At 55.1% G+C, this 24,349-nt stretch overlaps 1 protein-coding gene across 1 annotated transcript in view; it reads left to right on the top strand.

The window, feature by feature from the left end:
* Positions 1-24,349, top strand: part of mdn1 (midasin AAA ATPase 1) — a 37,114-nt gene that overhangs the window by 6,060 nt on the left and 6,705 nt on the right. Inside the window, exons 13-79 of the mRNA XM_076013048.1 lie at positions 370-518; positions 603-663; positions 757-968; positions 1,085-1,188; positions 1,276-1,420; positions 1,588-1,684; positions 1,852-1,965; positions 2,055-2,202; positions 2,287-2,394; positions 2,900-3,051; positions 3,865-4,043; positions 4,643-4,851; positions 4,967-5,113; positions 5,198-5,339; positions 5,417-5,551; positions 5,857-5,995; positions 6,090-6,222; positions 6,302-6,432; positions 6,592-6,730; positions 6,854-6,968; positions 7,073-7,333; positions 7,444-7,641; positions 7,734-7,942; positions 8,211-8,333; positions 8,445-8,750; positions 8,834-9,022; positions 9,244-9,333; positions 9,419-9,682; positions 10,180-10,444; positions 10,601-10,760; positions 10,948-11,064; positions 11,156-11,364; positions 11,447-11,595; positions 12,041-12,240; positions 12,321-12,544; positions 12,924-13,037; positions 13,131-13,260; positions 13,455-13,561; positions 13,835-13,968; positions 14,072-14,238; positions 14,336-14,456; positions 14,549-14,762; positions 15,048-15,297; positions 15,379-15,502; positions 15,589-15,753; positions 15,846-16,060; positions 16,596-16,986; positions 17,090-17,202; positions 17,349-18,045; positions 18,545-18,706; positions 18,828-19,110; positions 19,195-19,433; positions 19,532-19,627; positions 19,732-19,826; positions 20,197-20,468; positions 20,794-20,903; positions 21,168-21,241; positions 21,328-21,511; positions 21,600-21,744; positions 21,852-21,998; positions 22,092-22,218; positions 22,309-22,414; positions 22,736-22,851; positions 22,940-23,362; positions 23,501-23,730; positions 23,816-23,941; positions 24,027-24,232. Of these exons, the coding sequence (XP_075869163.1) occupies positions 370-518; positions 603-663; positions 757-968; positions 1,085-1,188; positions 1,276-1,420; positions 1,588-1,684; positions 1,852-1,965; positions 2,055-2,202; positions 2,287-2,394; positions 2,900-3,051; positions 3,865-4,043; positions 4,643-4,851; positions 4,967-5,113; positions 5,198-5,339; positions 5,417-5,551; positions 5,857-5,995; positions 6,090-6,222; positions 6,302-6,432; positions 6,592-6,730; positions 6,854-6,968; positions 7,073-7,333; positions 7,444-7,641; positions 7,734-7,942; positions 8,211-8,333; positions 8,445-8,750; positions 8,834-9,022; positions 9,244-9,333; positions 9,419-9,682; positions 10,180-10,444; positions 10,601-10,760; positions 10,948-11,064; positions 11,156-11,364; positions 11,447-11,595; positions 12,041-12,240; positions 12,321-12,544; positions 12,924-13,037; positions 13,131-13,260; positions 13,455-13,561; positions 13,835-13,968; positions 14,072-14,238; positions 14,336-14,456; positions 14,549-14,762; positions 15,048-15,297; positions 15,379-15,502; positions 15,589-15,753; positions 15,846-16,060; positions 16,596-16,986; positions 17,090-17,202; positions 17,349-18,045; positions 18,545-18,706; positions 18,828-19,110; positions 19,195-19,433; positions 19,532-19,627; positions 19,732-19,826; positions 20,197-20,468; positions 20,794-20,903; positions 21,168-21,241; positions 21,328-21,511; positions 21,600-21,744; positions 21,852-21,998; positions 22,092-22,218; positions 22,309-22,414; positions 22,736-22,851; positions 22,940-23,362; positions 23,501-23,730; positions 23,816-23,941; positions 24,027-24,232 (11,806 nt within the window). The remainder of the gene's footprint in view (positions 1-369; positions 519-602; positions 664-756; positions 969-1,084; positions 1,189-1,275; positions 1,421-1,587; positions 1,685-1,851; positions 1,966-2,054; positions 2,203-2,286; positions 2,395-2,899; positions 3,052-3,864; positions 4,044-4,642; positions 4,852-4,966; positions 5,114-5,197; positions 5,340-5,416; positions 5,552-5,856; positions 5,996-6,089; positions 6,223-6,301; positions 6,433-6,591; positions 6,731-6,853; positions 6,969-7,072; positions 7,334-7,443; positions 7,642-7,733; positions 7,943-8,210; positions 8,334-8,444; positions 8,751-8,833; positions 9,023-9,243; positions 9,334-9,418; positions 9,683-10,179; positions 10,445-10,600; positions 10,761-10,947; positions 11,065-11,155; positions 11,365-11,446; positions 11,596-12,040; positions 12,241-12,320; positions 12,545-12,923; positions 13,038-13,130; positions 13,261-13,454; positions 13,562-13,834; positions 13,969-14,071; positions 14,239-14,335; positions 14,457-14,548; positions 14,763-15,047; positions 15,298-15,378; positions 15,503-15,588; positions 15,754-15,845; positions 16,061-16,595; positions 16,987-17,089; positions 17,203-17,348; positions 18,046-18,544; positions 18,707-18,827; positions 19,111-19,194; positions 19,434-19,531; positions 19,628-19,731; positions 19,827-20,196; positions 20,469-20,793; positions 20,904-21,167; positions 21,242-21,327; positions 21,512-21,599; positions 21,745-21,851; positions 21,999-22,091; positions 22,219-22,308; positions 22,415-22,735; positions 22,852-22,939; positions 23,363-23,500; positions 23,731-23,815; positions 23,942-24,026; positions 24,233-24,349) is intronic.

The raw sequence follows: 24,349 nt of genomic DNA, 5'->3' as shown, positions 1-24,349 counted from the left end.
TGGTAAACGGAAGTAAAGAGGAGATCGATTGCGAAAACTGCAGCATGGTTGAATCAGAGGGCACCTAATGGGGGGTTGGGGGGGGGGGGAGGCGGCCGAATATTCCCATCGATCCCGTCAGAAAGAAAACGTTCAGCTTCATCAGTTCTCATGTAGCGCCATCATAAAGATTGAAATAAAACCTGTATTTATAGATTAACATTTCAATTTTTCATCCAATACCTGCATCGCGACACATTTTAGGGACTTTTAAGGTCTTGCTTTGGACAGAACTTGGACCACAGCTGGTTCTGTCTGGATGGGTCACTTTGAGCTTCTTCCATAGATGCTCAGAGATGGAAGTTTATGGTCTGTCGCTGTGCTCTCCAGGGAAAACCAGACGTTCGCCGCCACTCGTCCCTCCTCTGTGCTGCTGGAGCAGGTGGCCGTGTGCGTGGCCAAAGGCGAGCCCGTCCTGCTGGTGGGGGAGACGGGGACGGGGAAGACCTCCACTGTGCAGCACCTGGCAGGAGTCACAGGTGAGCTCAGCTCACAGCCTCTTCGCTGTTTGCCCAACAGCTTCTTCCTCATTCCACCGCCGTCTTGTCTGCTGTGTTCTCTAGGCCACCGGCTGCGTGTGGTGAACATGAACCAGCAGAGTGACACCGCTGACCTGCTGGGAGGGTGAGTGGCGCCTAAAAATTGCAGCAACCAAAAAAAAAAAAATCAGTTTTACTTTTGAGCCAAGCGAAGACGGTCGATCGTCTTCTGCCGCAGTTACAAGCCGGTGGACCACAAGCAGATCTTGCTGCCGCTGCGCGAGGCCTTCGAGGACCTCTTCTCGCAGACGTACTCGCGCAAGCAGAACCTGACGTTCCTGGGCCACGTGCAGACGTGCTTCCGGGGGAAACGCTGGCAGGACCTCCTCAAGCTCATGGACCACGTCTGCAAGTCGGCGCTGGCCAGCGAGCTGCAGGAGAAGTCAGACGGTGGGTGTCGGGATGGGCCGGGCGACAGGAAGTCAAGCCGGGAGGATGAATTAAGAGTTGTGTTGTGTTGTGTGTGTGTGTTGTGTGTGTGTGTGTGTGTGTGTGTGTGTGCGCAGCTGCCCTGCTGCAGGAGCGCTGGGAGGCTCTGGCCATCAAGTTGAGCCAGACCCAGCAGCAGATCCGAGCCTGCGAGACGGCCATGATCTTCGCCTTTGTGGAGGTGAAGCGCCAGAACCGGTCCAGTCAGCATCTCTAATGAAGACCAGTAAACCCACCTCTGACCCTGAGACCCCGTGTTCCTCTGCAGGGAACGCTGGCCCAGGCCGTGAAGAAGGGCCACTGGATCCTGCTGGACGAGATCAACCTGGCGGCGGCCGAGACTCTGGAGTGTCTGAGCGGACTGCTGGAGGGCAGCGCCGGGTCGCTGGTGCTGCTGGACCGCGGAGACACGGGTGAGCCCGGAGGGTTGAGCGGTTCTTCTTTTCTCTGAAGGAGTCAGAACCTCTTAGTTCCAAAGAACAGAGCTGCAGCAACTTAATGTGTAGCTTTGTCCACGGTTTTCTGCCATTGGTTTTGCTCTTAATTTTTTGCAACCGTTATCTTTGCATTTTGCCCACAGAGCCGCTGGTGCGCCACCCGGACTTCAGGCTCTTTGCTTGCATGAACCCAGCTACCGACGTGGGCAAGAGGAACCTGCCGCTGGGCCTCAGGAACAGGTAGGAGAACGCAAACTTGGAAGATGTGAAATTGGAATATTAGGGGAAAAAAAGAGAGCCTGTGCAACAGGTCAGCAAACGCATCATAAAAAGGATCAGAAGAAGGAAGGAAAGAAGGAAGGAAAGAAGGTGTTGCAGTTGAAGGTTTCCCACCACGTGTCTCGCAGGTTCACTGAGCTCTACGTGGAGGAGCTGGAGAACGACGCAGACCTTCGCATCCTGGTCTCAGACTACCTCAGGGGCTTGAATCTGCAAAAAAACGTCATCAGCGGCATCATAAAGTGAGACGCTTTCCTCCCCCCCCCCCCTCACTTTGACCTGTGACCTCTGTGAGCCTCCTCCGCTACAAACGGGCTGTGTTGCCGCTCAGGTTCTACCTGGGCGTGAGGAAGGAGGCCAGCTCCCAGCTGGTGGACGGCACGGGCCACAGGCCGCACTACAGCCTGCGCACGCTGTGCAGGGCCCTCAAGTACGCGGCCGACAACCCCTGCAGGATCGTGCAGAGGTCGCTGTACGAGGTAGGAGGCCGTCCACAGAGGCGTCCGACTCTGCCGGGCTAGAAAATCCAGAGGCCAAAACCTTTATTGTTGTGATTGGTGCAGGGCTTCTGCCTGAGCTTCCTGACTCAGCTGGACAGGAGCTCCCACCCGCTGGTCCAGAAACTGGTGTGTCAGCACATCCTGCTGGGGAACAGCAAGTGTCTCAAACAGGTCAGAGTCTGAGAGGAGGGAACTGAATTACGATGGAAAAGGTGTTTTATTTTGAAGATGTTGGAAAAAGCTCCTTTTGGTTTGCTTTAAAATCTCATCGGGGGTTTTTACAGTATTGTTTTGTGCACACAGCTGGTTTTGCAGCAGCAGCAGCATCAATGGGTGTTTATGGCGACTCGATGATACTAATATTACCAGTTTGACAGATTACATGCTGGTGCTTTAATTGGAATTCTCAACTTTTGTTGGTAAATGACGCCCATTTTTTTTTTTTGTTCTTTCGGCTGGAATAAAACTACATTATCAGAAGATTTATATTTTACAAGACTTACATTTGTCCAAGTTTACCAACATGCACCCTCATTATTTTCTAAATATATAAAAGTCAATTTATTTCAACTTATCTGAATTTGTCTGATAACTGATCATTAACAGTTGAAGTGTTTGAATTCATCAAGTGCTTACTGTGCTTACTTATGGTTACCTGTCGGCTGGTTCCCTGCAGGCCATCCCGGCCCCCTCCGACCGGCCCTGCGTGGAGGTGGAGGGCTACTGGGTGTCCCAGGGCGACCTGGAGCCGGCCCTGGACCCCAGCTACATCCTCACCGCCTCGGTCAAGCTCAACCTGCGCGACCTCGCCAGAGTGGTGTCTGCAGGGTAGGAAAAACTCTTCCCCGGGCCAGGCAGTCCCCCCCCCCCCCCCGTTTCCCCTGCACTTCCGATCAATCGGGGCCATCCATACATCCAGACGCCGCTCGCTGGCTCGCTGGCTCGCTGGCTCGAGTTATTTCTGGCTGCATGGGGACAGAACCCCGTGGCTGACCTCTTGAACCCTGGTGCAGTGTGTGACCTCTGCTGAGGACAGTGTCAGGTGGTCACGTCCAATCAGAGAGCAGCAGTGTGTACACTAGCAGTCAATAACATACCTTGACTACTTTCTGCACTGTAGATACGAACTGAAGACATCAAACATACGAGCAAAGATGTGTGGATTCATGTGGCAAAAGAAAAAATGTTAAACACCTGAATGTATTCTATATATTTTATATGAAGGGCGGCTCTTCTACATCATCTCAGATGTAAAACTTTAATATATATTCCATATGTGTTCATTCATAGTTTTGATGCCTTTAGTTAGACAACCTACAATTTCAATAGTCGTGAAAATGAAAGAAAACCCATGAAATCAGACGTATTTACATTAAAATTCTCTTCTTTAATTCTTTAATTCTTTAAAAGTTTTCTTTTCACCAGCGTTAGAATCACACCTTCGCTGGTTAAGCATCTGAAGTCTTTCTTACAGGACCGTTGTTTTATTTTTAGAAACCCTGACAACACACTTTGTGTTAAAGCACCACTCACCACAGAGCTGCGGGCACATCAATAGCCCTCCATCCCCCGCTCTCCCACTCACTGTGTTCTTTTTCCTTTTTTTTTTTCTCTTCTCTTCTGAACGGTTTGTCCCAGCAGAACCCACCCGGTGCTGATCCAGGGCGAGACGTCCGTGGGCAAGACCAGCCTGATCCGCTGGCTGGCCACCGCCACCGGCAACCAGTGCGTGAGGATCAACAACCACGAGCACACCGACATCCAGGAGTACATCGGCTGCTACTCGTCCGACGACCGCGGCAAGCTGGTCTTCCAGGAGGGTACGACCCGCTCGCAGTGAAGGAATCAGGAGCGAGGCTCCCAATCAGTGCATCGCTGCTCTGGGAACTAATGGGACAGTAGAAGCTGAAAAGAGGCTCCAAGAACATGGAAAACTGGAAAAAACTGCATCTTTTGAAATATATTTAAAATGTGTTTCCGACGGATGTGCGTTGCTGCCATCCTAGAAAAAAAAAAAACAGGGATCAGTTTCACATTACAACGTGGAACTGTCAAGTTTTTACGTGATCAATTTCACATTATAATGTGATACTGATCCCTGTTTGTTTTTTTTTCTCTGGCGTGGCAGCAATGTGCTTCCGTAGTTCCTCATCATTTCTCATTGGCAAAACTGCTGAAAGTGGAGTGATCTGCTCTTTGCAGCAATTAGTGAGGCTGAAATAGCTCTTACTTTAATTATTTTGTTTATTTTGAATATACAAATTAAATAATTCAGAAAAAAAACATAAAAGAAGCAAAAACAAAAAGAACAGAAATAATTTGAATGTACATTAAAACATTTTTTTTAATACAACCTCCCTGCCGCACACCTGCATGTCCTGCATCACTCGGCTCTCCCGCCTCCCCCTCTCCACCCCAGGTGTTCTCATCGACGCCATGAGGAAAGGCTACTGGATCATCCTGGACGAGCTCAACTTGGCCCCCACCGACGTCCTGGAGGCCCTCAACAGGCTGCTGGACGACAACCGGGAGCTGTTTGTGGCCGAGACGCAGGAGGTCATCAAGGCCCACCCCAGATTCATGCTCTTCGCCACCCAGAACCCCCCTGGGCTGTACGGCGGCAGGAAGGTAGAGTGCAGCAATTTGTCCAGTGGTGTTGGATTGTGACTGGTTCTAGTTTCTGGTCTGCACGTCTAATTTACGGTTGGCTGAATAAAGAAACCTTGAACCTTGAACCTTGCAGGTGCTCTCCAGGGCCTTCAGGAACCGATTTGTGGAGCTGCACTTTGACGAGCTGCCCAGCGGGGAGCTGGAGACCATCCTCCACCAGAGGTGCAGCCTGCCCCCGTCCTACTGCACCAAGCTGGTCAAGGTCATGCAGGACCTCCAGGTAGCTCTGGCCTTCAAACACGCACACCGGTCGCTTGCGGCGCCTCCCGCGTGAAGTCGTTAAAACGCGCCGCCTTCCCTTCAGTCTCTACGCAGAGGCTCGTCGGTGTTCGCCGGCAAACACGGCTTCATCACCCTCAGAGATCTGTTCCGCTGGGCCGACCGCTACAGGCTGGAGCAGCAGACGGAGGCCTCGCGGGATTGGCTGCAGCACCTGGCCGACGACGGTGAGGCACTTTCCGAGGTGGAGGTCGCTCCGTTTGACAGAGAGCAGCAGGTTGAAGCTGGGATCTCCTCCGTTCAGGCTACATGCTGCTGGCCGGCCGGGTGAGGAAGCCGGAGGAGGAGGCCGTCATCCTGTCCATCCTGGGCAAGAACTTCAAGAGGACCGTCAACCCCGAGGAGCTCTTCTCTCAGAAGCAGCTCACCAGCCAGTTCAGTGAGTGTCGCCGCCGCCACTCAGCGCTTTTTCGTTTGCTTTGCACAGAAGTTTTGTAGTTCCATCATGCGAGAAGATCATCAGACGAGAAGATCATCAGATGAGAAGATGAAGAAAACAAAACGAGGTCTAAAGAATTTTGGGCTCCACACTCCCAGACCAGCGCACCTCCTCATCCAATCAAACATCTCTCCGTTTGTTTTCCACCCAGAATGCACCACCCTGAAATAACCAAGGATCCCCTTTCAAAATAAAAGCCTTCTTCTTACAGTTATAATTTTTAATTCCTTCCTTCTGCTCGCCAGGTCCCCTGATCGACAGCATCGCCGGCGTCCCGGAGGAGTTCCGCCACGTGGTGTGGACTCAGGCCATGAGGCGGCTGGCGGTGCTGGTGGGACGGGCGCTTCGATTCGGCGAGTCGGTGCTGCTGGTCGGAGACACCGGGTGAGTCCCGACACTCTCGCTCTGCTTGGATTCGACCTCCAAGACGGTGAAATGACGCTGACGCTCCGCCTGCTTCCTCCCGTCTTGGCTGCAGCTGTGGAAAGACGACAATCTGCCAGCTGTTTGCCGCGCTGGCCGGTCACAGGTTCTTCTCGGTCAACTGCCACCTGCACATGGAGACGTCCGACTTCCTGGGAGGCCTCAGACCTGTCAGGCACACACATCAGGTAGCGGCTCGCGGCTCCTCCGTGCTGGTTTCCCTCCAAGACTGTGCAGCTAAATGTGTAATCATTTTTGTCTGTGCAGTCTGCCGGCGAGGACGGGAGGCTGTTCCAGTGGCACGACGGCCCCCTGGTGCTGGCCATGAAGGAGGGAGGCGTGTTCCTCATGGATGAGATCTCCCTGGCCGACGACTCGGTGCTGGAAAGACTCAACAGGTGGAGGAGCAGAACTGCACTGTGATCGAGACCTGCTTTAGCTGGGCAGGCTCGCATCATCTTCATTGAAGTCAATGTAGAAGCCATGCTTTCTTCTACCTTCTATGGTATTCACTTCGTCTTGGATTATTTTACCATTTACAATTTTTTTTTCCCCAGCGTTCTGGAGACGGAAAAGTCTCTGGTGTTGGCGGAGAAAGGCAGTGGAGACAACAACGACGTGGAGCTGATCAGAGCGGCTGAGAGTTTCCGCCTGGTGGCCACCATGAACCCCGGAGGAGACTTTGGCAAGAAGGAGGTGGGTTGGAAAAACACCAGAAGAAGTTTTCCCTTGAGTATCGGGGAGGTAATAAAGTTTGGGAAATTTGAGTCGGGATTTCGAGTCTGACTTCTTCTTTTTTTTTTTTTTTTTTTTGCGCAGCTCTCTCCTGCTCTCAGGAACCGTTTCACAGAGATCTGGTGTCCTCAGAGCAACAGCCGCGGCGACCTGGTTCAGATCATCCAGCACAACCTTCGCTCAGGACTCTCCATCGACGGTAAACTCAGCTGGAGACGAGTCCGATATTCCTGCTGGTGGAATACATCATCGTGGATGACCTGCTTCACTCTGCTCTGCTCCTCTCCTCTCTCCCCACCGCAGGCGGCGACATTGCCGAGCTGATGCTGGACTTCATCGAGTGGCTCGGCCGCCAGGACTTTGGCCGCCGCTGCATCCTGAGCGTGCGGGACATCCTGTCCTGGGTCAACTTCCTCAACACCGTGTGCGAGCGGGACGAGGACGGCTTCATGACCATGGGGGCGCTGGAGGACGAGGAGGAGGCCGAGTGGGACCTGCGGCTGGACACGGTCACCGCCTTCATCCACGCCGCCTGCCTGGTCTACGTGGACGGCATCGGCTCAGGTTGGGCTCCAGGAGATTCCCAGTAACTGTTTTATTCCTTTGGAATTGTTCTCCTAACAGACTCCTCCCTCCCTCCCTCCCTGCCTCCCTTCCTCCCTCCATCCTCGCAGGAACCACGGCGGCCTGTGCAGACAGCGCCCTCCAGGCTCGACAGCGGTGCCTGCAGTTCCTGCACCAGCGGCTGAAGAAGATGACGCGGCTGGATCAGGAGATGCTGGAGGCCCTGAGGGTCTACGACTGCAGCCTGGCCCGGGACCCCCAGTGGGGCCAGGACTTCTTTGGCATCGACCCGTTCTACATCGCCCTGGGTACCAACCCCCCTCCATCCTTCCCTCCTCCCTCTCTAACCTCCCAAGCGTTCAGCTCAGTGACCTCTGCTCCTCCCCCAACCCTCCCGCAGGTTCTCAGACGGAGAGCCGCGACCTGTCGGACTACGCCATGGCGGCGGGCACCACCGCCGTCAACGCCCAGCGGCTCCTCAGGGCCCTGAAGCTGCAGAGGCCGGTGCTGCTGGAGGGCTCCCCCGGCGTGGGCAAGACCAGCCTGGTGGCGGCGCTGGCCAAGGCCTCCGGGAACCGCCTGGTCCGGATCAACCTGTCGGAGCAAACGGTAACAACACCGCCGCCACCGCCAGTGACTCCATTCAAAGGTCCAGTGGGTAAAGATTTTAAGGAAGTGTGACAAGAGTGCATTCCTATATACATGAGAACCATTCTAAGGGTTAGAAAAGCAAATTACTTTTATTGTACTGCGAGTATACAGTATATGAAGCATTTACTGATATAAAAATCATAGATCAGGCCAAATTTTACACACTGGACCTTTAAAAAAAAAAAGTTTTTTTTGTTCTCACGCTGGTGTCGGTGTCCTCCTGCAGGACGTGACCGACCTGTTTGGGACGGACCTCCCGGTGGAGGGGGGCAAGGGTGGAGAGTTTGCATGGAGGGACGGTCCTCTGCTGGCGGCTCTGAAGGCGGGACACTGGGTGGTCCTGGATGAGGTAAGACCCCCCGCCCCCTGTCACCATCCCATCATGCTGCTGCTGCCTGATGCTCATCAGACTGACTCCTGACCCCCTACCCCCCACTCGCCCCACTCCCGGTTCCACCAGCTGAACTTGGCCTCCCAGTCGGTGCTGGAGGGTTTGAACGCCTGCTTCGACCACCGGGCCGAGATCTACATCCCCGAGCTGGGCCTCAGCTTCCAGGTGCAGCACGAAAAGACCAAGATCTTCGGCTGCCAGAACCCCTTCACCCAGGGCGGCGGCCGCAAGGGGCTCCCCAAGTCCTTCCTCAACAGGTTCACTCAGGTGTTTGTGGATCAGCTCACCAGCAAAGACATGGAGTTCATCGGAGACTCCATCTTCCCCCGTATCGACAAGGAGATCATCGGCAAGATGGTGGAGTTCAGCAACAGGGTTTGTGTTTTTGTCTTCTTTTCCATCGTTGCACCAGCGCCTGTTTTCAAAGCGTCACTGCCTGACGTGATGTTGTCCTCCAGCTGGTGCAGGAGGTGTGCGTGGAGCGGCGCTGGGGCCAGAGAGGAAGTCCCTGGGAGTTCAACCTGCGCGACCTGTTCCGCTGGTGCGAGCTGATGCAGGCCGACCAGTCGCCCGGTTTTTACAACCCGGGTCAGCACGTGGCCCTGGTGTACGCCGACAGGATGAGGACGGAGGCGGACAAGGCTCAGGTACGCAGAGGATTATTGTTCTCAAAACGAAAAACTATTTTAGACTCGCTAGTCGCAGCAGAGAGGTTGCATTAAATTGTTGATTTTATTTAAAAAAAAAATTAAATAAAGAGCTGTTTTAGCCTCGCTAATTGCCCTTCTACTGATTCTGAGCTTTATACACAGAGGGGTTTGGTTTTGCAGGGCTTCTATGAATGACTGTGACTCTGCTGCTGTTGCAGGTGCTCTCGGTGTTCCGCAAGGTGTTTGGCGAGGACTTTGAGCCGTACAGCGGCTCCAGAGAGTTCCACATCACACCCCTCAACCTGCAGGTACGTCAATAATCCAATCCTGATTTCCATCCGTGAGTGTCCGGTGGATTTTTGCGGACGGTGTGCGTTGGTTCACCCCCCCTAGGTGGGCTTCTCGGTCCTCCCGCGCAGCGGCGGTGGCGCCGTGGCCCAGGACCCGCCCCTCTCGGTCACGCACCAGGCGCTGCGCCCCCTGGAGTCCCTGATGAAGTGCGTGGAGAAGGGCTGGATGACCATACTGGTGGGCCCCACGGCCAGCGCCAAGACCAGCCTGGCGCGGCTGCTGGCTCTGCTGACCGGACATCGGCTGCGGGTCATGGCCATGAACAGCGCCATGGACACCACCGAGCTGCTGGGCGGCTTTGAGCAGGTGAGCCGCTGTCAGAAGCAACTACGGAGGGAAAAATCGTCCGGCAATGATGGCACGACAACTTCAATCCTTTCTACCGCCACTTTCAAAACGGAGCTGTCCTCCTGAAAATATGATGACTTTCAACCTCTTTGTTCATTTGCAACGTTTTACACCCTGTGAAAGGTGGAAAGTGAAAGAGGACTGGGGCCACAAGAAGAGACAAAAATATTATAGGAAGAAGATTTTTATTTAAGTTTTCATTTCGGTCAAAGTTTTAAGTTGAAATTTTGTGAAAAAAGTCGACGCATTTGTCGCATTCCATTTTATTCCCAAAATGTCAACGTTAATCCCAAAATTTCAACTTCATTTTCGAATTGGAGACTTGGAAAAAAATGATTCTATCTTAATTTTTTTCCGCCTTTTTTATTTTTTTAATTTTTTTTTTTAAGCCCTAATCCTCTTCCGTACAAAACCAACCAGGTGGGCCCAGTGTGACTCTGCTCTGCCTCCTGCAGGTGGACATCATGCGGCCGTGGCAGCAGGTGCTGGAGAGCGTGGACTACATGGTGGCCATGGTGATCCGGCGCGGCCTGATGTCGCTGGAGGTGGGCATCCAGGACACGGAGTTCCTGCTGCAGACCTGGGGCCTCTTCTGCCACTGGCTGAAGGAGGAGGGGCTGCAGAGGAGCGGCGGCAGCGTCAACTCGGAGGCCCTCAACAAGCTGGAGGTCATCATCCTCCTGCTGCAGAAGCTCAACACCAAGCTCAAAGTCTTCACAGGTGGAGACCACGGCCAGCATTACGCCCCCCCCCCGACTCCCTGGCTGGCCCAGCTTGGTGACAGAGTGTGTGTGTGTGTGTGTGTGTGTGTGTGTGTGTGTGTGTGTGTGTGTGTGTGTGTGTGTGTGTGTGTGTGTGTGTGTGTGTGTCCTCCAGACATGTCCAAGCTGCAGATGGACTTCACGCTGCTGAAGGAGCGTCTGGCTCAGCTGGAGGACGGCTGGACCAACGGCGGCTTCGAGTGGCTGGACGGCATGCTGGTGCAGGCGCTGCAGGCCGGAGACTGGCTGCTCATGGACAACGTCAACTTCTGCAGGTGAGAAGAAGAAGCAGAAGAAGAAGAAGAAGAGGAAGAAGAAGAAGAAACATTTTGCATTTGCATTTACAAAAGAAGGCTCCTTTTCCTTTTTGCACCAACCTTCTGCAAAATAGTTGGGAAAAACACAAAACGGCCTCAGAAGTGATTGATTGATTGATTGATTGATTGATTGATTTTCCTTCAGTGCCTCCGTCCTGGATCGACTCAACGCCCTGCTGGAGCCCGGCGGTTCCCTCACCATCAACGAACGAGGCGTCATCGACGGAAAGACTCCCCAAGTCACTCCACATCCCAACTTCAGGTAGCCCCCCCCCCCACACACACACACACACACACCTCCTGCCCCTCCCCGCCCCGCTGTCCTCCACCTTGACGGACCTCTCTGATGGCAGGTTGTTCCTGACCATGGACCCGGCGCACGGCGAGCTCTCCCGGGCCATGAGGAACCGGGGGGTGGAGATCTACATCCCCGGGGAGCACGAGGCCGTCTGCTGGGACACGCTGGACCTGAAGACTCTGCTCCACACCGAGGGCGTGGCCGGCGACTGCGTGTGCGACCTGCTGATCGAAATCCACAAGAGCATCAAGTCGGCCATCTGGGGTGGGTTTCTGCTCAACAGGCTCCTAATATCCTAACATCCAAATATCGTACGGATAACTGAAGTCTGTGTTGGGTGTTCCAGACTCTCCGGCCTCGTCCGTGGCCTCCCTCCTGCACGCCGCCGCCCTGCTGTCCTGCCAGCTGCAGAGGGGCGTGGACCTGCCGTCAGCCCTGCAGCACGCCTGCGGAGAGGCCTACTCACTGTGCCAGCGCACCGCCGCCTCTCAGAAGGTATCCACAGACTCAACATCTGCACATTTGCAGTATTTTAGTAGGGCTGTCGGAGTTACCGCGTTAATAACACGTTAGTAATGCATTAATAACGCATTCAGTCAACTCCTTTTAACTGAACTCATTTTTTAGTGCGCGATCAACGCTTGGTTCACACTGGTTAACGAGGGCGTTTTGTTTTCTTTTGTTTTGCAATGTTCCAATGAAAATAAAAATAGAATGTTTCCACACAGGAATTTTTATCGTCCTCTCCAATTTTTCCTAGAGTGTAAGAAACACAATAAATATTTTCTTAAGTTTCATATAGAGCAGAGTGAATTTGCGATCAATCGCGATTAAAACATTTTAATCGACTGACAACCCTACTATCAACTTGCATAGTTTTTTCTGGACTTGTTATAAATGTTCTCCACCGTCCTTCACCTCCCTCCCGCTCCCGCTGCAGCAAGCCCAGCAGCTGATCGAGCAGCACCTGGCCATCCTGGACACGGAGGACTGGGGCAGCGGGCTGCTGTGCGCCGGCGTTTGGCCCGACGGCTTCCCCTCGGTCCTCTTCTCCACGGAGGACTCGTGCTTCTCCACCGTCCTGCGGGACGGACAGGTCCTCATGTTCTGCCTGAACACCCTCAGCCTGCAGGGCAAGCGGTGAGAGAAGCTGCGAAAGTTACGCAAGTATTTGAAAGGAGCTGCAGAGACGAACAAAGTCGCCGTTTTTGTTTGCGCAGGAACCGTCCGCTGAGCCTGAGCGACCTGCAGAGGGTGCTGCAGAGCAGCGGCGCCAACGAGGGCCTGGTGTTCTCGGACGGGGTGGTGGACCTGGCGGAGGGCGACGCCCTCAGGCTGGTGCCCACGGCGGTGAGGCTGCTGACGGAGAGGGCCTCCCACGGCGACTGGGTGGTCCGCAGCAGCTGGCTGTCCCACCTGGGGAGGAGCTACAAGTACATCCCCGGTGTGGAGCTGCACACACACACACACACACACACTTCACTGCGTTGAGAGGTTTACATGCACCTTAAAAAAAAATTAAACATGTAAAACCAAACAAAAATAGCAAGTTTACCTCTTAAGGTCAAGGTTTCTTTATTTGACCTGATGGTAAATTCGATGTGCAGACAGGAACCTCTGCATTACGTTCACAATAGGACAGATACATACATTAAAACCAGAAAAAACAGACAAAAGTGCTTCAGCATCTCTGTCAGCGTCCATCACAGCAGCCACAGTTGACGCTTGTTTGAGTTCTCATCACAATGAGACAAACCTTTGGGAATTGAAGAGATAATAGCGGCCGTCCTGTGTGTGTGTGTCGTCGCCCTTCACGCCTCCAGACCCAGCCCTGGTCCAGATGGAGGCAGGGAACCGCGCTCTGAAGTCCGTGTTTGCTAGCAAGCTAGCAGCCAAGGGGAAGTCGCTGGCGGAGCTGCTGCAGCCTCACAGCACCGGTAAGATCCGTCTCTGCATTCTCACTGACGAGTTGTGCGTGATGCGAGTGAAACACTGAGCTGAGCTCCTTCGTTTTGTTGCCAACCCTCCAGATGAGTACAGGATCCTGGTGGACATGCGGTGGAACAAGCAGTACCTCGACCTCCTGGCCAACAAGTGCAGCTTTGAGGATGAGGAGCGATACATGGAGTTCCTGGAGGCGCTGCACACCGTCGCCAACAGGTGGAGGAGGCTTGAAACTGCAACTCTGCATCACTAGGATGGAACAGAATAGAATGACTTTATTCGTACATGTCTACCGATTGCAGTTATGCAGCCTGGTGGCTGCAGGCAGGAAGGAGCTGCCACTTTTTTTTGCTCGGCTTTGCTCCAAACCTCGAGGAGAGCTTTTCAAGATGTTCCTCTGTGTTTTCCAGGATCGCTCTGCTGACGGACAGGGAGGAGCGCTCCGTGGTCTGCACCTGCGCCGTCAACCTGTCGGCTCAGAGCTCCGCCCTCAGAGTGGCCACCGCCTTCAGCAAAGGTAACGTCTGCGCACCACACGCCAGTTGCCTTTCCGCGACAGCGTTTCGCAAAAATAAAAGCCATATTTCTAATATTTCGACAAAGTACAATTGCCATTTGCAAGATCTTCAGCTGTTCCCATCACCAGTTTTTTATTGCCAGATTTAGGTTTTGCGAAATTCTAGGGGTCATGGAAACGCAGCTCGGGTTTCAGTGTTTGTAAGCAGTGTTGCAGCTCTAACGATGCGCTGTTCTTCTTCTTCTCCTCCTCCTCATCCTCCTCTTCTGACAGGCACGGTGGACATCGGCCACCTGCCCCACCCGGTGCTGATGCACCTGCGGGCCTTCTTCGACCTGTGGGACTCCTTCACCCTGCAGGCGGTGCAGAGCGGGCAGCCCCTCATCTCGGACCACCTCATGTTTGAGGTGTGTGTGTGTGTGTGTGTGTGTGTGTGTGTGTGTGTGTGTGTAAACCGTCCTGCTCCGACCAGCCATTCTTATTCATTCATTTCTTGAAATGTGTCTCCAGGTCCTGCAGCTGCTGCAGTGGCTCGACCGCTTCTGGGACGTGTGCAGCCTGATGCCGGCCGACTCGCAGGGCGTCTCCGTGCTGTCGCTGCACTGGCAGTGGGTGCAGAAGCACCTCATCCTCAGGCTGCCGCAGCTGCTGCTGGGGGAGGGCAGCACCACCTTCGAGTAAAAAAACAAAAAAAAAAACTACACTTGAATTCTGAAGAGTTCATTTTTGAAGTTTTACTGATATTGCACACGTTTGGCTGGTGCCGTCCTGCAGGGGTTACCAGGAGCTGCTGGCCATCTCCGCAGCCATCCAGATGGTGCTCTCCACCCCAGTGAGCACTGCCTCGGCACTGAAGGGCATCCAGAAGACGCTGGGCAAAGCTCTGCCCTTCAAGGTGGGCAGAGAGCCGCCGCCTCCTCTCGCCGTCTTCTTCTTCTCGTGTCTCTCGCAAGAGTCGTGAGTCACTTTGTGTGTCCTGTCCACCAGTCGGAGTCGGTGGCCGAGTGTGCGTCTCGGCTCAGGCTCCTGAACAAAGCCCTGGACGTGAGCGCTCTGCGGCTGGACGGCGGCGAGGCCCCCTGCAAGCAGGAGCTAGTCCGACTTCAGGCCGCCGGCCTCGGACTGGACGTCAAGGAGAGTCTGCTGGAGGCCTGCGGCCTGGTTCTGCTGGCCAACAACCAGCTGGACCCACACAAGTCCGGTGAGCCGACCACTTTCTGCCCAGCTTTCCTTCTCTAGAAGGTCCAGTGTGTAAAATTAGGGTTTTAATAGCGGTAAAAGCTTATTATACTGCCCTTAAATACATGAATAAAAGTGTGTAATTGCACTACAATAAAAGTAATCTCTTTTCCTACACTTAAACCGGTTCTCTTTTTTACATTTTACAATTTTTCACCCTTTTAAAGGGTCAATTTGTTAAAAAAAATAATAATAAAAAAAAAACACAAAAAACTAATGAAACTGCATGTGTGTGTGTATCTATCAGGGGTGTTGGAGAGGCTGGTGTCCAGCGTGGAGCGGCAGCAGCACCACATGACCACCAGGGGTCTGCTGGAGTCCCGCTCCTCCTCCACAGAGGAGGTGGGCGAGGAGCCCTTGGGTGGCGCTCACCTGTCCAGGGAGGAGCTGCAGCAGCTGGTCCGCAGGGCTCAGCTGTGGCCCCTGATGGAGCAGCTGGCTGTGCTCAACCAGCTGCGGCTCAGCACCGACCTGCTGCACCTGGCGCTCTCACCCGGGTACCCGCCAGGAGAAACATCTCTCATCTCCTCCAGCAGGGCTGTGCTTTTCACAACTGACCCACGTCAATGTTTCTGCAGGGACCCAGAGGCTGAAGACAACCTGCGCCGAGAGCTCTCCAGACACCTGCGCTACTGCCTGCAGTCCACACCCATGAACGTGACGCAGCTGCAGCCGCTGTGGTTCCTGCTCAGCAGCGACCGGGTCGGCACTCCGTCACCTTCTGCCGTTTCCGCTGCAGGCGATTTGACTCCGAATCCCTGATGGATTTCATTTCTTTTCTGTTGCAGCCAGCGGAGGAGCTGCAGTTTGTGTGGTGCGAGCTGCTGTCCGAGGCCCTGGCTGCCCTGTGGAGCAGCAGCGTCACCTCCGACCCCGACCGCTGGCTGAAGTGGGACCCGCTGAGACCCGCCTGCCCCGAGAGCCCGAAGATGCTCAGCAGAGCCGAGCACATGGTGCTGACCTCCGACGAGCCGTCTCCGTGGACACGCCGGAGCTTTCCTTTGGCCATTCTAACCCTCCGCTGCGTTCTTGTCGTCCATCTCAGGGGCCGGCGTTGCTGAGCAGAGCCGTGTGGTCGCGGTGCATGCTGGGAGTCCTCAGCAGCAGCGAGGCCGCGGGTCGCTGGGAACCCTCGGGGGAAGCCCTCCTCTCCATGTCCAGGGTCTCGCTGGGCGAGTGGAAGGAGAGGGTCCAGCAGCTGCAGGACGTGTCGGCGGTGATGTGGGACAACATGGCCCTGCCCTCACTGGCAGAGTTCAGGTAGAGTCGGAAAAATCTCCTCCGTCCACAGTGTCTTAAGGCCCTGTCCTACGAAGAGGACTAGGGCCACGAGAAGAGAGAGAAAAAAATATTACAGGAAGGAAGTTTTCAGTTTGAGTCTTTAGTTGAAATCTTTGTGAATAACGTCAAAGACTTTTTTTTATGAATAACGTAGAAATTCAAGAAGTTTGGTTTCAAAAATGTTTTTTTTTTTTTTTTTTAAACCAAGCTTTTCTGGCCTTTAAAAAAAAATCCCTGTCTACATGAAACCGCAAAATCTGCCTCAAGCAACACCCTGGACAAGTCAGATCTCATAAATAAGGGTTTTATTGCACTTTTTTATTGCACTCACCGCCGGCCAGAAATTATTGTGGTTTTCCTCATTTTTCCTGTTCACCCTGGACTCGAGTTACAGTGAAACTGTGGTGAAGTGTGGATGAAAGGCCAAAAAACCATGCAGAGAAACCCGAGGTTTCAAAGATACTGTGCAGACTTCCTCCCCGAGTTCACCAACTCCCCTCCGTTGCCTCCTCAGAGCCACCGACCTGCGGCTGCAGGGCGCCGTCCTGCGCCGCCAGCTGCAGAGCATGGCCGACCTGCTGCCCCCCAGCCTGCAGGAGGGCTTCATGGAGAGCTGCGAGAGCCTGGTGGAGGACCCCGACCCTCTCATCGCCGCCCAGGAGATCCAGACGGTCTTCAGGGACTTCCTGCCGCCCGGCCTGCTGCCCGACGGCCTGCTGGAGTCGTGCGTCACCTGCCTGCAGCAGTTCGTGCAGAGCCGGGTGCACGGCGGCGCCGGCCAGCTGGTCCAGTCCGGGGTGTTCTGGGTCCACATGGGCCTGGTGCAGATCAAGGTGTGGACGCCGCAGACCATCTTCGACCCGGCGGTGAAGAGGGCCTACAAACTCAACTACGCCCAGCAGGAGGTCAGAGGAGGAGCTTTTTTTCTTTATTTGAAGTATTTTTTTATTTTTTTTAGCATTCTTATGTATTTACACATATATGTGTACGTGTGTGTGTGTGTTGCAGCTGACTGTCCTGCAGGAGGAGTGGAAGTCCCGCAGCCTGGCCTCCCAGCTGGCCACCGGGGCCGAGCTGGCCGAGAGCAGCACCACCGACGGCTTCCAGCATCCACGAATCAGGTTCGGAAATCCAGCTGCAAGTTCCCCCACCTGGGCCGGGCTGAACCGGCCCGAGTGTGGGTGCTAGTGGTGCAGGGGTCAGGGTTTTTGACGACCTGTGGATCCTGGCACTGAGAGCCTCCTCCTCTCTGCTGCTGCTGCTGCAGGTACCTGTGGATCCGCATGCAGCAGGTGAGAGAGCAGATCGCCGAGCTGTCCAGGAAGCAGGCCTGCCGGCCCCGCGAGGCCCAGTACGGCCGCCTCTTCCAGGAGCTGCAGCACTACCTGTGCAGCATCGGCCAGGTGTCGGCGGTGGAGGCGCTGCTGACGCAGCTCCTCAAAGCCCTGCCCGCCTCCTCCAGCTCCTCCTCCAGCTCCTCCAGGTCTCGCTCGACCGTCCAGGCCCTGCTGAGGGAGGAGGCCGTGTGGCAGACCTCCCAGCAGCGCTTCTGCCAGCGGCTGCAGGAGGAGCACCCGCTCTACCTGGACGTGGTGGGCCCGGTGCGCACCAGCATCCTGCAGCTGCGCCACGGCATGCGGCTGGTGGCCTCGCAGGTGGCCGCCTCGCTGGCGCCGGCCCCCGGCCTGCCCCGCCTGGTGTCCTGCCTGCTGGCCTTCCCCTCCCCCTCCTCATCCAGCCTGCCCTGCTACCTGGCCCGGGCCGACTTCCTCTGTTCCACCGCCTGCGCCGACGCCGTGCGCTGCCTGGCCAAGCTCCTCCCCCAGCAGGTGGAGCAGGTGGAGCAGGTGATTCCCCGCACGTCCACGCTGCTCCTCAACGCCCTGCTGTACCTGCAGTGCCACACGCTGTCCACCGGGGGGCTCAGCCAGGAGACTCGCAGCCTCTTCAGACACATTTGTCAGGTGGGTTGTTGTAGGTGGTCGTTGCTACGTCTTCTTTATTGATGTATTTTACAGTCTATCTCATCACCAGTGGTGTACATGGGCCTTTTGTGTCGTAACAGTTTCGCAGATTCTCACTTGAATGTTGAAACTTGTTATTTCTTAATTACGGAAGAGGATTCGGGCCACAAGAAGAGAAAAAAAAAAATCTGATTGATTTTTTTTCGCCAAGTTTCCAATTCAAGAATAAAGTTGAAATTTCGAGATTGATTTGTCTGTTCTTATGTCGACTTTATTCAAAAAATGTTGGCTTTTGATAAAAATATCCTTCCTGTAAATGTTATTTTCTTTTTGTGGCCCTGATCCTCTTTTGTACCTAATTGTGTCGTATTTATAATCTTATGACTTATTTTTCATACTTTTTTATTGCACTATGGGGAGAAAGCCCAGCCAGTTTTGTTGTTGCTGCGGCTGTTGCTGCTGCTGCTGCTGCTGCTGACTGCGACACGGTGTGTTTCAGGCTCTGGTCAACGACTGGGACGAGCAGGAGCGGCGGCAGCGGGAGCGAGAGCAGCAGGAGGCCAGTTTGTACCGCAACCGCAGCCGACTGCATGGCACCGGGCTGACGGAGGAGGAGCAGGAGGAGAGAGACTTCAGGAGGCGCTTCCCCCGCTTCCACCAGGTACTCGCCTCTTGCTCCGAGGTCACCTGATCTCACGCAAGGTCACGGAAAGGTCAGGTTTTGAAATTCTGTCCGCGCAAATGAGCGGCAACCCTGACCGTGCGTCTTTGTGCTCCGTCAGGACTTTGCCGACATCACGTCCCAGCCCAGCCTGGAGGCTCCGCCCCCTCGGGAGGAGGAGGAGGAAGTGGCGGACCCAGAGGACTCTGGCGACTGCCACTTCCTGTCGCCGGCGGCCGTCAACACGCTGGTGCAGCTCCACCAGCGCCTCTGCCTGGGATACGCCCGGTCGCTGTGGTACCGCGGCACGGCGCCGGCCAATCACAGCAAGGAACACGTCCAAGCCTTGGTCTCCTCCTATCAGATCGCCTCGCCGCTGATGTCGCGCTTCTACCACCTGATTGGTCCGTACGGCAGTGGGTTTTTAACTGTGTTTTTGAGCGCCAGAGAAAATAAAGGTCTTCTTCCCTCTCCGCCCGCTCCCTCAGACGCTGAGCTGGACCAGCAGCTGACGGGCAGCGAGCTGCTTCTGTCCGCCCTCCTGCAGAACACCGTGCAGGGCTCGCCGGGCGCCGAGGGTCTGACCGTGGCCCCCGAGGGTCCCTACGACTTCTACCAGCAGAGCAACATGAGCGAGGCCCGGCTCTGCCTGCCCGTCCTGGAGCAGCTGGGAGCGGCGGTGAGGCGGCGGCTGGAGGAGTGGCCAGAGCACCCGGCGCTGGTGCAGGTCAGTCAGCGGCCAGGTGGCCACCAGGTCCTAGTGCAGCTGAGTTTCCATGACAGTTTTCTAAAATTTCGAGTGTGTGTGTGCGTGCTCCCTCCCAGCTGACGGTGGTGGTGGACCGGATCCTGGCCTTCAGTCTGGCCAGCCCGCTGGCCAAGTTCCTCAATGGTCTGGAGATCCTGCTCAGCAAGGCTCAGGTGAGCAGTCCAGCCAGCGGAGAGCCGTGATTGGTCGGCGACACCTCGAGCCTCCTCTCACCCTCTCTTCTTCCTCCTCCTCTTCCTCGTCTCTCCCGCTCCAGGACTGGGAGAACAACGCCAGCCGCTCCGTCTCTTTGCGTGTGGAACTGGAGCAGGTCACCCAGCTCATCATCCAGTGGCGCAAACTGGAGCTCAGGTGAGGAACTGATGTTTGGAATTCAGGCAGCTTGTTTTTCTTTTTATATTTTACTGTTGGTAAAAGATAACCTTGTAGGTCTGTCTTCTTTTTTCTTCACATGGTGTCACCAACTCAGGCACACATAAAAAACACAAGAAAATGAAACGCATGGGAGTCTCTTTCAGAAATATTTCACCACAATTGTTCTTTTTTACGCGCGTGAAGTGCGTTATATTTTCGCTGTATAGTCATATATAGTTTCCTGTTCACACCTGGCACGATGCCAGTATGCGTATAAAATTTGCTAAGCGAATCAAGTTTGCCGTGTTGTGTGCGTCAGGTGGACGTCTGTCTGACTAACTTCCACCCTGGTCCTTCCTGTGTGCAGTTGCTGGTCAAGCAGCCTCGACAACGTGATGAAGAGGCACACGGAGAAGTCGACCCGACACTGGTTCTCCCTCTACCAGCTGGTGGAGAGGTACCTGGTGGAGCAGAGCCAGGATGCAGACGAGCAGGTGGAGCGGCTCAGCCTGCCCTCAGTCTCCTCCACCCTCCAGGCCTTCATGGAGGGCTCCACCCTGGGCCAGTACCACACCCGCCTGGCCATGCTGCTCGGCTTCCACTGCCACCTGCTGCTGGTGCCCAGCCAGCCCGGACAAGGTGGGTTTTTGCTCGTCGGCGCCCCCATGTGGCTGGGGGTGAAAAAAAATAAAGCAATTCGGGACCAGAAAGCGTCTTTTATTTGCGGAGGAACGATCTGGTCGGCTGAATCGGCCTCGTGTTTGCCAAAACAATAATGTGTCAGGCGGGGGCGGGGGGGCGGGGGTGGGGGGAATGGATGGATTTATTGATCTGCCGGCCAGACGGGGTCACCGTCTGCAGGCCTCACGATGCCCTGAGGACCACATCGATGATGTTTGTTTGTTTGACCTGTGACCTGCCGTGACCGCTGAGAGCGACCAACCAGTTCCTCTTGGTCCCACAGAGTCGCTGGCCAGTCTTCTGTGGAACCTTCACCGCTACTACAGCCAGTTCTCGGACTGCGTGCAGACCAGGGTGGCTCAGCTCAGGCAGCCCATCGAGAAGGAGCTGAAGGTCGGTGTCGGTCAACAATGTGTAAATAACCACAGCTGTGTTTGGTGGGGGTTTTTAATACCACCTGGTCCCGGAAGTCATTATAGGACTGCTGGTGTGTGTATGTACATATGTGTGTATATTTTGTCCATTCACCGTTGCTGTGGTCCGCATAAACAAAAGACCAGAAAGGGGGACGAGCCAAAATACACAATTTAAAATAAATCTGAGTTTAACAAAGAAAAGCCCTCAAAGCCCCACTCTGATGACACCTCTGGTCTTCAGGACTTTGTCAAGATCTCCAAGTGGAACGACGTCAGTTTCTGGTCCATCAAGCAGTCGGTGGAGAAGACCCACCGGTGAGACGTCTGGCACGCCTCCTCTCTCCTCTGCTGGCGCTGTGCTGTGCTGTGCTGTGCTGATGCTTTCCTCCCCCCTCCCTCAGGACCCTCTTCAAGTTTGTCAAGAAGTTTGAGGAGGCCATCAGCGGCCCCTGCCTGCCCGCCCTGGTGGAGCAGGGAAGCAACTCCAGCTTGGACGCAGTGGACGGCAGCGCCGAGGAGACGCCCACCCGCCGGCTCCACCTGGCTCTGAAGAGCGCCCTCCCTGGGAAGGGCAGAGACCTGCAGGTCCCTACATAGCAGAGCAGCATGTTCACGTATGCTGATGACTTGTTGTGTTAACTGTGCTTTGTCTTGGTTTTTTCCTGCCTTGCAGAACGAAGGCTGTGACGAGGGAGTGGAAGCGTCGTCTCTGCAGGCGCGTCTTCCCTCTCTGGCCAGGAAGATGAAGAAAATGTGCACGCAGCTGCAGAAGAACAGCCCTGCACCAGAGCTGGCCGAAGACCTGGACTGTTTCACCGGTCAGTAGAGACGCGCAAGGATGTTAGGGTTTGGGCGCTACCTTCAGGACTGTCCGGTTGTTGGGAGTGGACCGTCCTCAGTGTGGCGCTGGTTCTCCTCTGTTCAGGCGAGGTCATCTGCAGCCTGCGGGACCTGCAGAGCCTCAACGTGGACGCGTCTGCGGAGAAAGAGAAGCAGAAGGCGGAGGTGAAGCACATCCTGCAGCAGAAGCAGAGAGCTCTGTCCGACCTCTTCAAGATGCTGGCTGAAATCGGTGAGTCTCTCTGACTTTCATTGTAACACAGAAAGTTGGAAACCCAGCTGCACGGCTGTCAATCTCTTCCGAACGTGTCGCCGTGCCGTCCAGGTCTGTCGTACCGTAAAGGCCTGACGTGGAACCGCACGGCTGACCCGGAGAACACGCTGTGTATGACGCCCCTGGAGATGAACACGGCTCTGGCTGCTGTCAGGAACCCAGAACCAGCCGAGAGCCTGTAAATACAACCGGCCCTGCACGTTCGCACTCAGCTATGTGGCTCGTCTGCAATACTCGGATGTGAATCTTCTGCTGGATGCACCTGCAGGTTGTTCCCTGAGTTGCTGGCAGCTTGGGATGGATGTCAGAAGTACTTTTTCCGCTCGTGGGCCCGGAGGACTGCCCTGCAGACGGCTCTTCAGGTCGCAGCTAAGGTGAGCGCTTTCTGTTGTTGTTGTTGTTTTTTTACTTTTTATTTAGATTTTTGCACACTAAAAAACAGAACAAGAGACGAGATAAAAAAAATTAAAACAAACTCTACTTGACCGCGTTGCCTCGTCTGTTTGAGCAACCGGCTCAGTGCAAAATAAATCTGTAAAATAGATGTCTTGTCAAGTTACATATAGAGCAGGGTCGGTGTTAATATTAATAATAATATTAATCTATTAATATTAATTAATATTAATATTAATCTGCGATTAATTTGCGATTAATTTCGAGTTCGATCCCAGTTGTAATGTGTGTCGTGGTTGCAGGAGCTGGGCTTGGGCAACATCGAGCGCTGCCGAGGTTTCTCCTCCCACCTCTTCAAGCTGCTGCTGCGACAGCGCCGCCGCCTGGCCGCGCTCACCCAGCAGTGGGTCTCCCTCAGGTCCGTGTGAGCAGCACCTGGATGTTTCTTTGTTGACACCAAAAACCAACACAAAGTGTTGATGTGTGATTTTCACCTTTGCTGGCAGGGGGCTGACTGACAGCATGCAGGGTGTTAAGCCCCGCCTCCAGGAGGAGGAGCCAGCCTGCAGCCTCCCGCCCCAGGAGTCGCTGCGGGCGTGGGTCAGCCGAGGTCAGGCGCTGGCCTCTCACAGCGCCACCTTGCTGCAGCAGCTGGCGTGGCTGCTGCAGTGCTGCCCGGAGGACCTCCAGCAGCAGAAGGAGGCGGCGAGTGGTGGCGGCGTTGGCGGCGGCGGCGGTCAGCGCACGCTGATGTGCCCGTCGCCTGTGGCGGCGCAGCGTCAGCCGCCCGCCTGCCTCATGAGGAGAGGCGACGGCGCCTGGCGGCAGCTGCACCTGCAGGTGAAGGCGCTGCTGGGCCAGAGCGAGAAGCTGAAGGCGGAGCTGGACGGCGTGGAGCAGCAGATCTCTGATAGGCCGCTGGTCACATGGTACAAATCTATGACAGATTTGATATTGTCATTTCCAACTAAAACCTGTGATTTCTGCAGAGCTTTTTTGTTTTTCTATCTGCACATTGAAACTTTGAACTGCTGTCTGAGCCCTCGCCCCATCTGCAACTCCCACAGGGCCCATTTCCACTCCTGCTGTTCAGCCTTCGACCAGCTGGGGGCGGTGGCGGCTCAGATGCCCGCCGTGGAGCAGCTCTTCACTCTGACCGCCTGCGTCGGCGGTGCAGACGGCAGCCGGCCGGCCGTGGCACAGAGCCTGCAGTACGTCCGAGGACAGGTAGAGGGCGCCCTCACTGACTTCACCACGTGGAAGACGCAGCTGCTGTGCCTGGGAACGCAGAGCGGCGGTGAGTGCACGGAGCTGCTTCGATAGCTGTCGATCTAAGAATGAATTTTTTTCCCCTTTTAAAATTTCTTTGTGCCTCCTCGCAGGTCGTCCACAGTCCACCTTTGTCTCCGAGTTCTCTGCTGAGCTGGAGACGACCATCAACACAGTGCTGTGTGCCGTCCAGAGGCTTGTGAAGAGGAGGGAGGCGGAGCAGCAGAACAAGCCGGCAGGTACTGCAGGCGCAGGGAGGAACTCGTTTCAAAAAGTTGTCGTCGTTTTTCGATGCTCATCTTCTGGGCCGCGTTGTTTCAAAAGCGGCAGAGGCGGCCCGAGACGAGGCCGAGGCTGAGGAGGAGCCCGTGGAGGACCTGCTGAAGCCGGGTCACCTGACCCGCCTCCTGGAGGAGGAGCTGGCGGCCGAGGTGGAGGCCCTGTGTGTGGGAGACGTGAGCGGCGGAGTGGAGCGGCTGCTGGGCCGCCTGAAGACGCACAGAGACTCCTGTCAGCCGCCGCAGCTGCAGGTAGCAGCGCGTGGACGCCACTCCTGACCTCGTTCATACATTCAAATGAATGCATCATAATTGAAACCCCCCCCATCAAACAGTACTCTTCATTCTTTGCCGTGTTGAACTGACCGA

This window comes from Nelusetta ayraudi, unplaced genomic scaffold (assembly GCF_046127955.1).
Source record: "Nelusetta ayraudi isolate G7.1 ecotype Tasmania unplaced genomic scaffold, CSIRO-AGI_Nayr_v1 ptg000140l, whole genome shotgun sequence".
In the NCBI taxonomy this organism is placed as follows: domain Eukaryota; kingdom Metazoa; phylum Chordata; class Actinopteri; order Tetraodontiformes; family Monacanthidae; genus Nelusetta; species Nelusetta ayraudi.
This window is presented reverse-complemented; position numbering and strand designations above follow the sequence as displayed.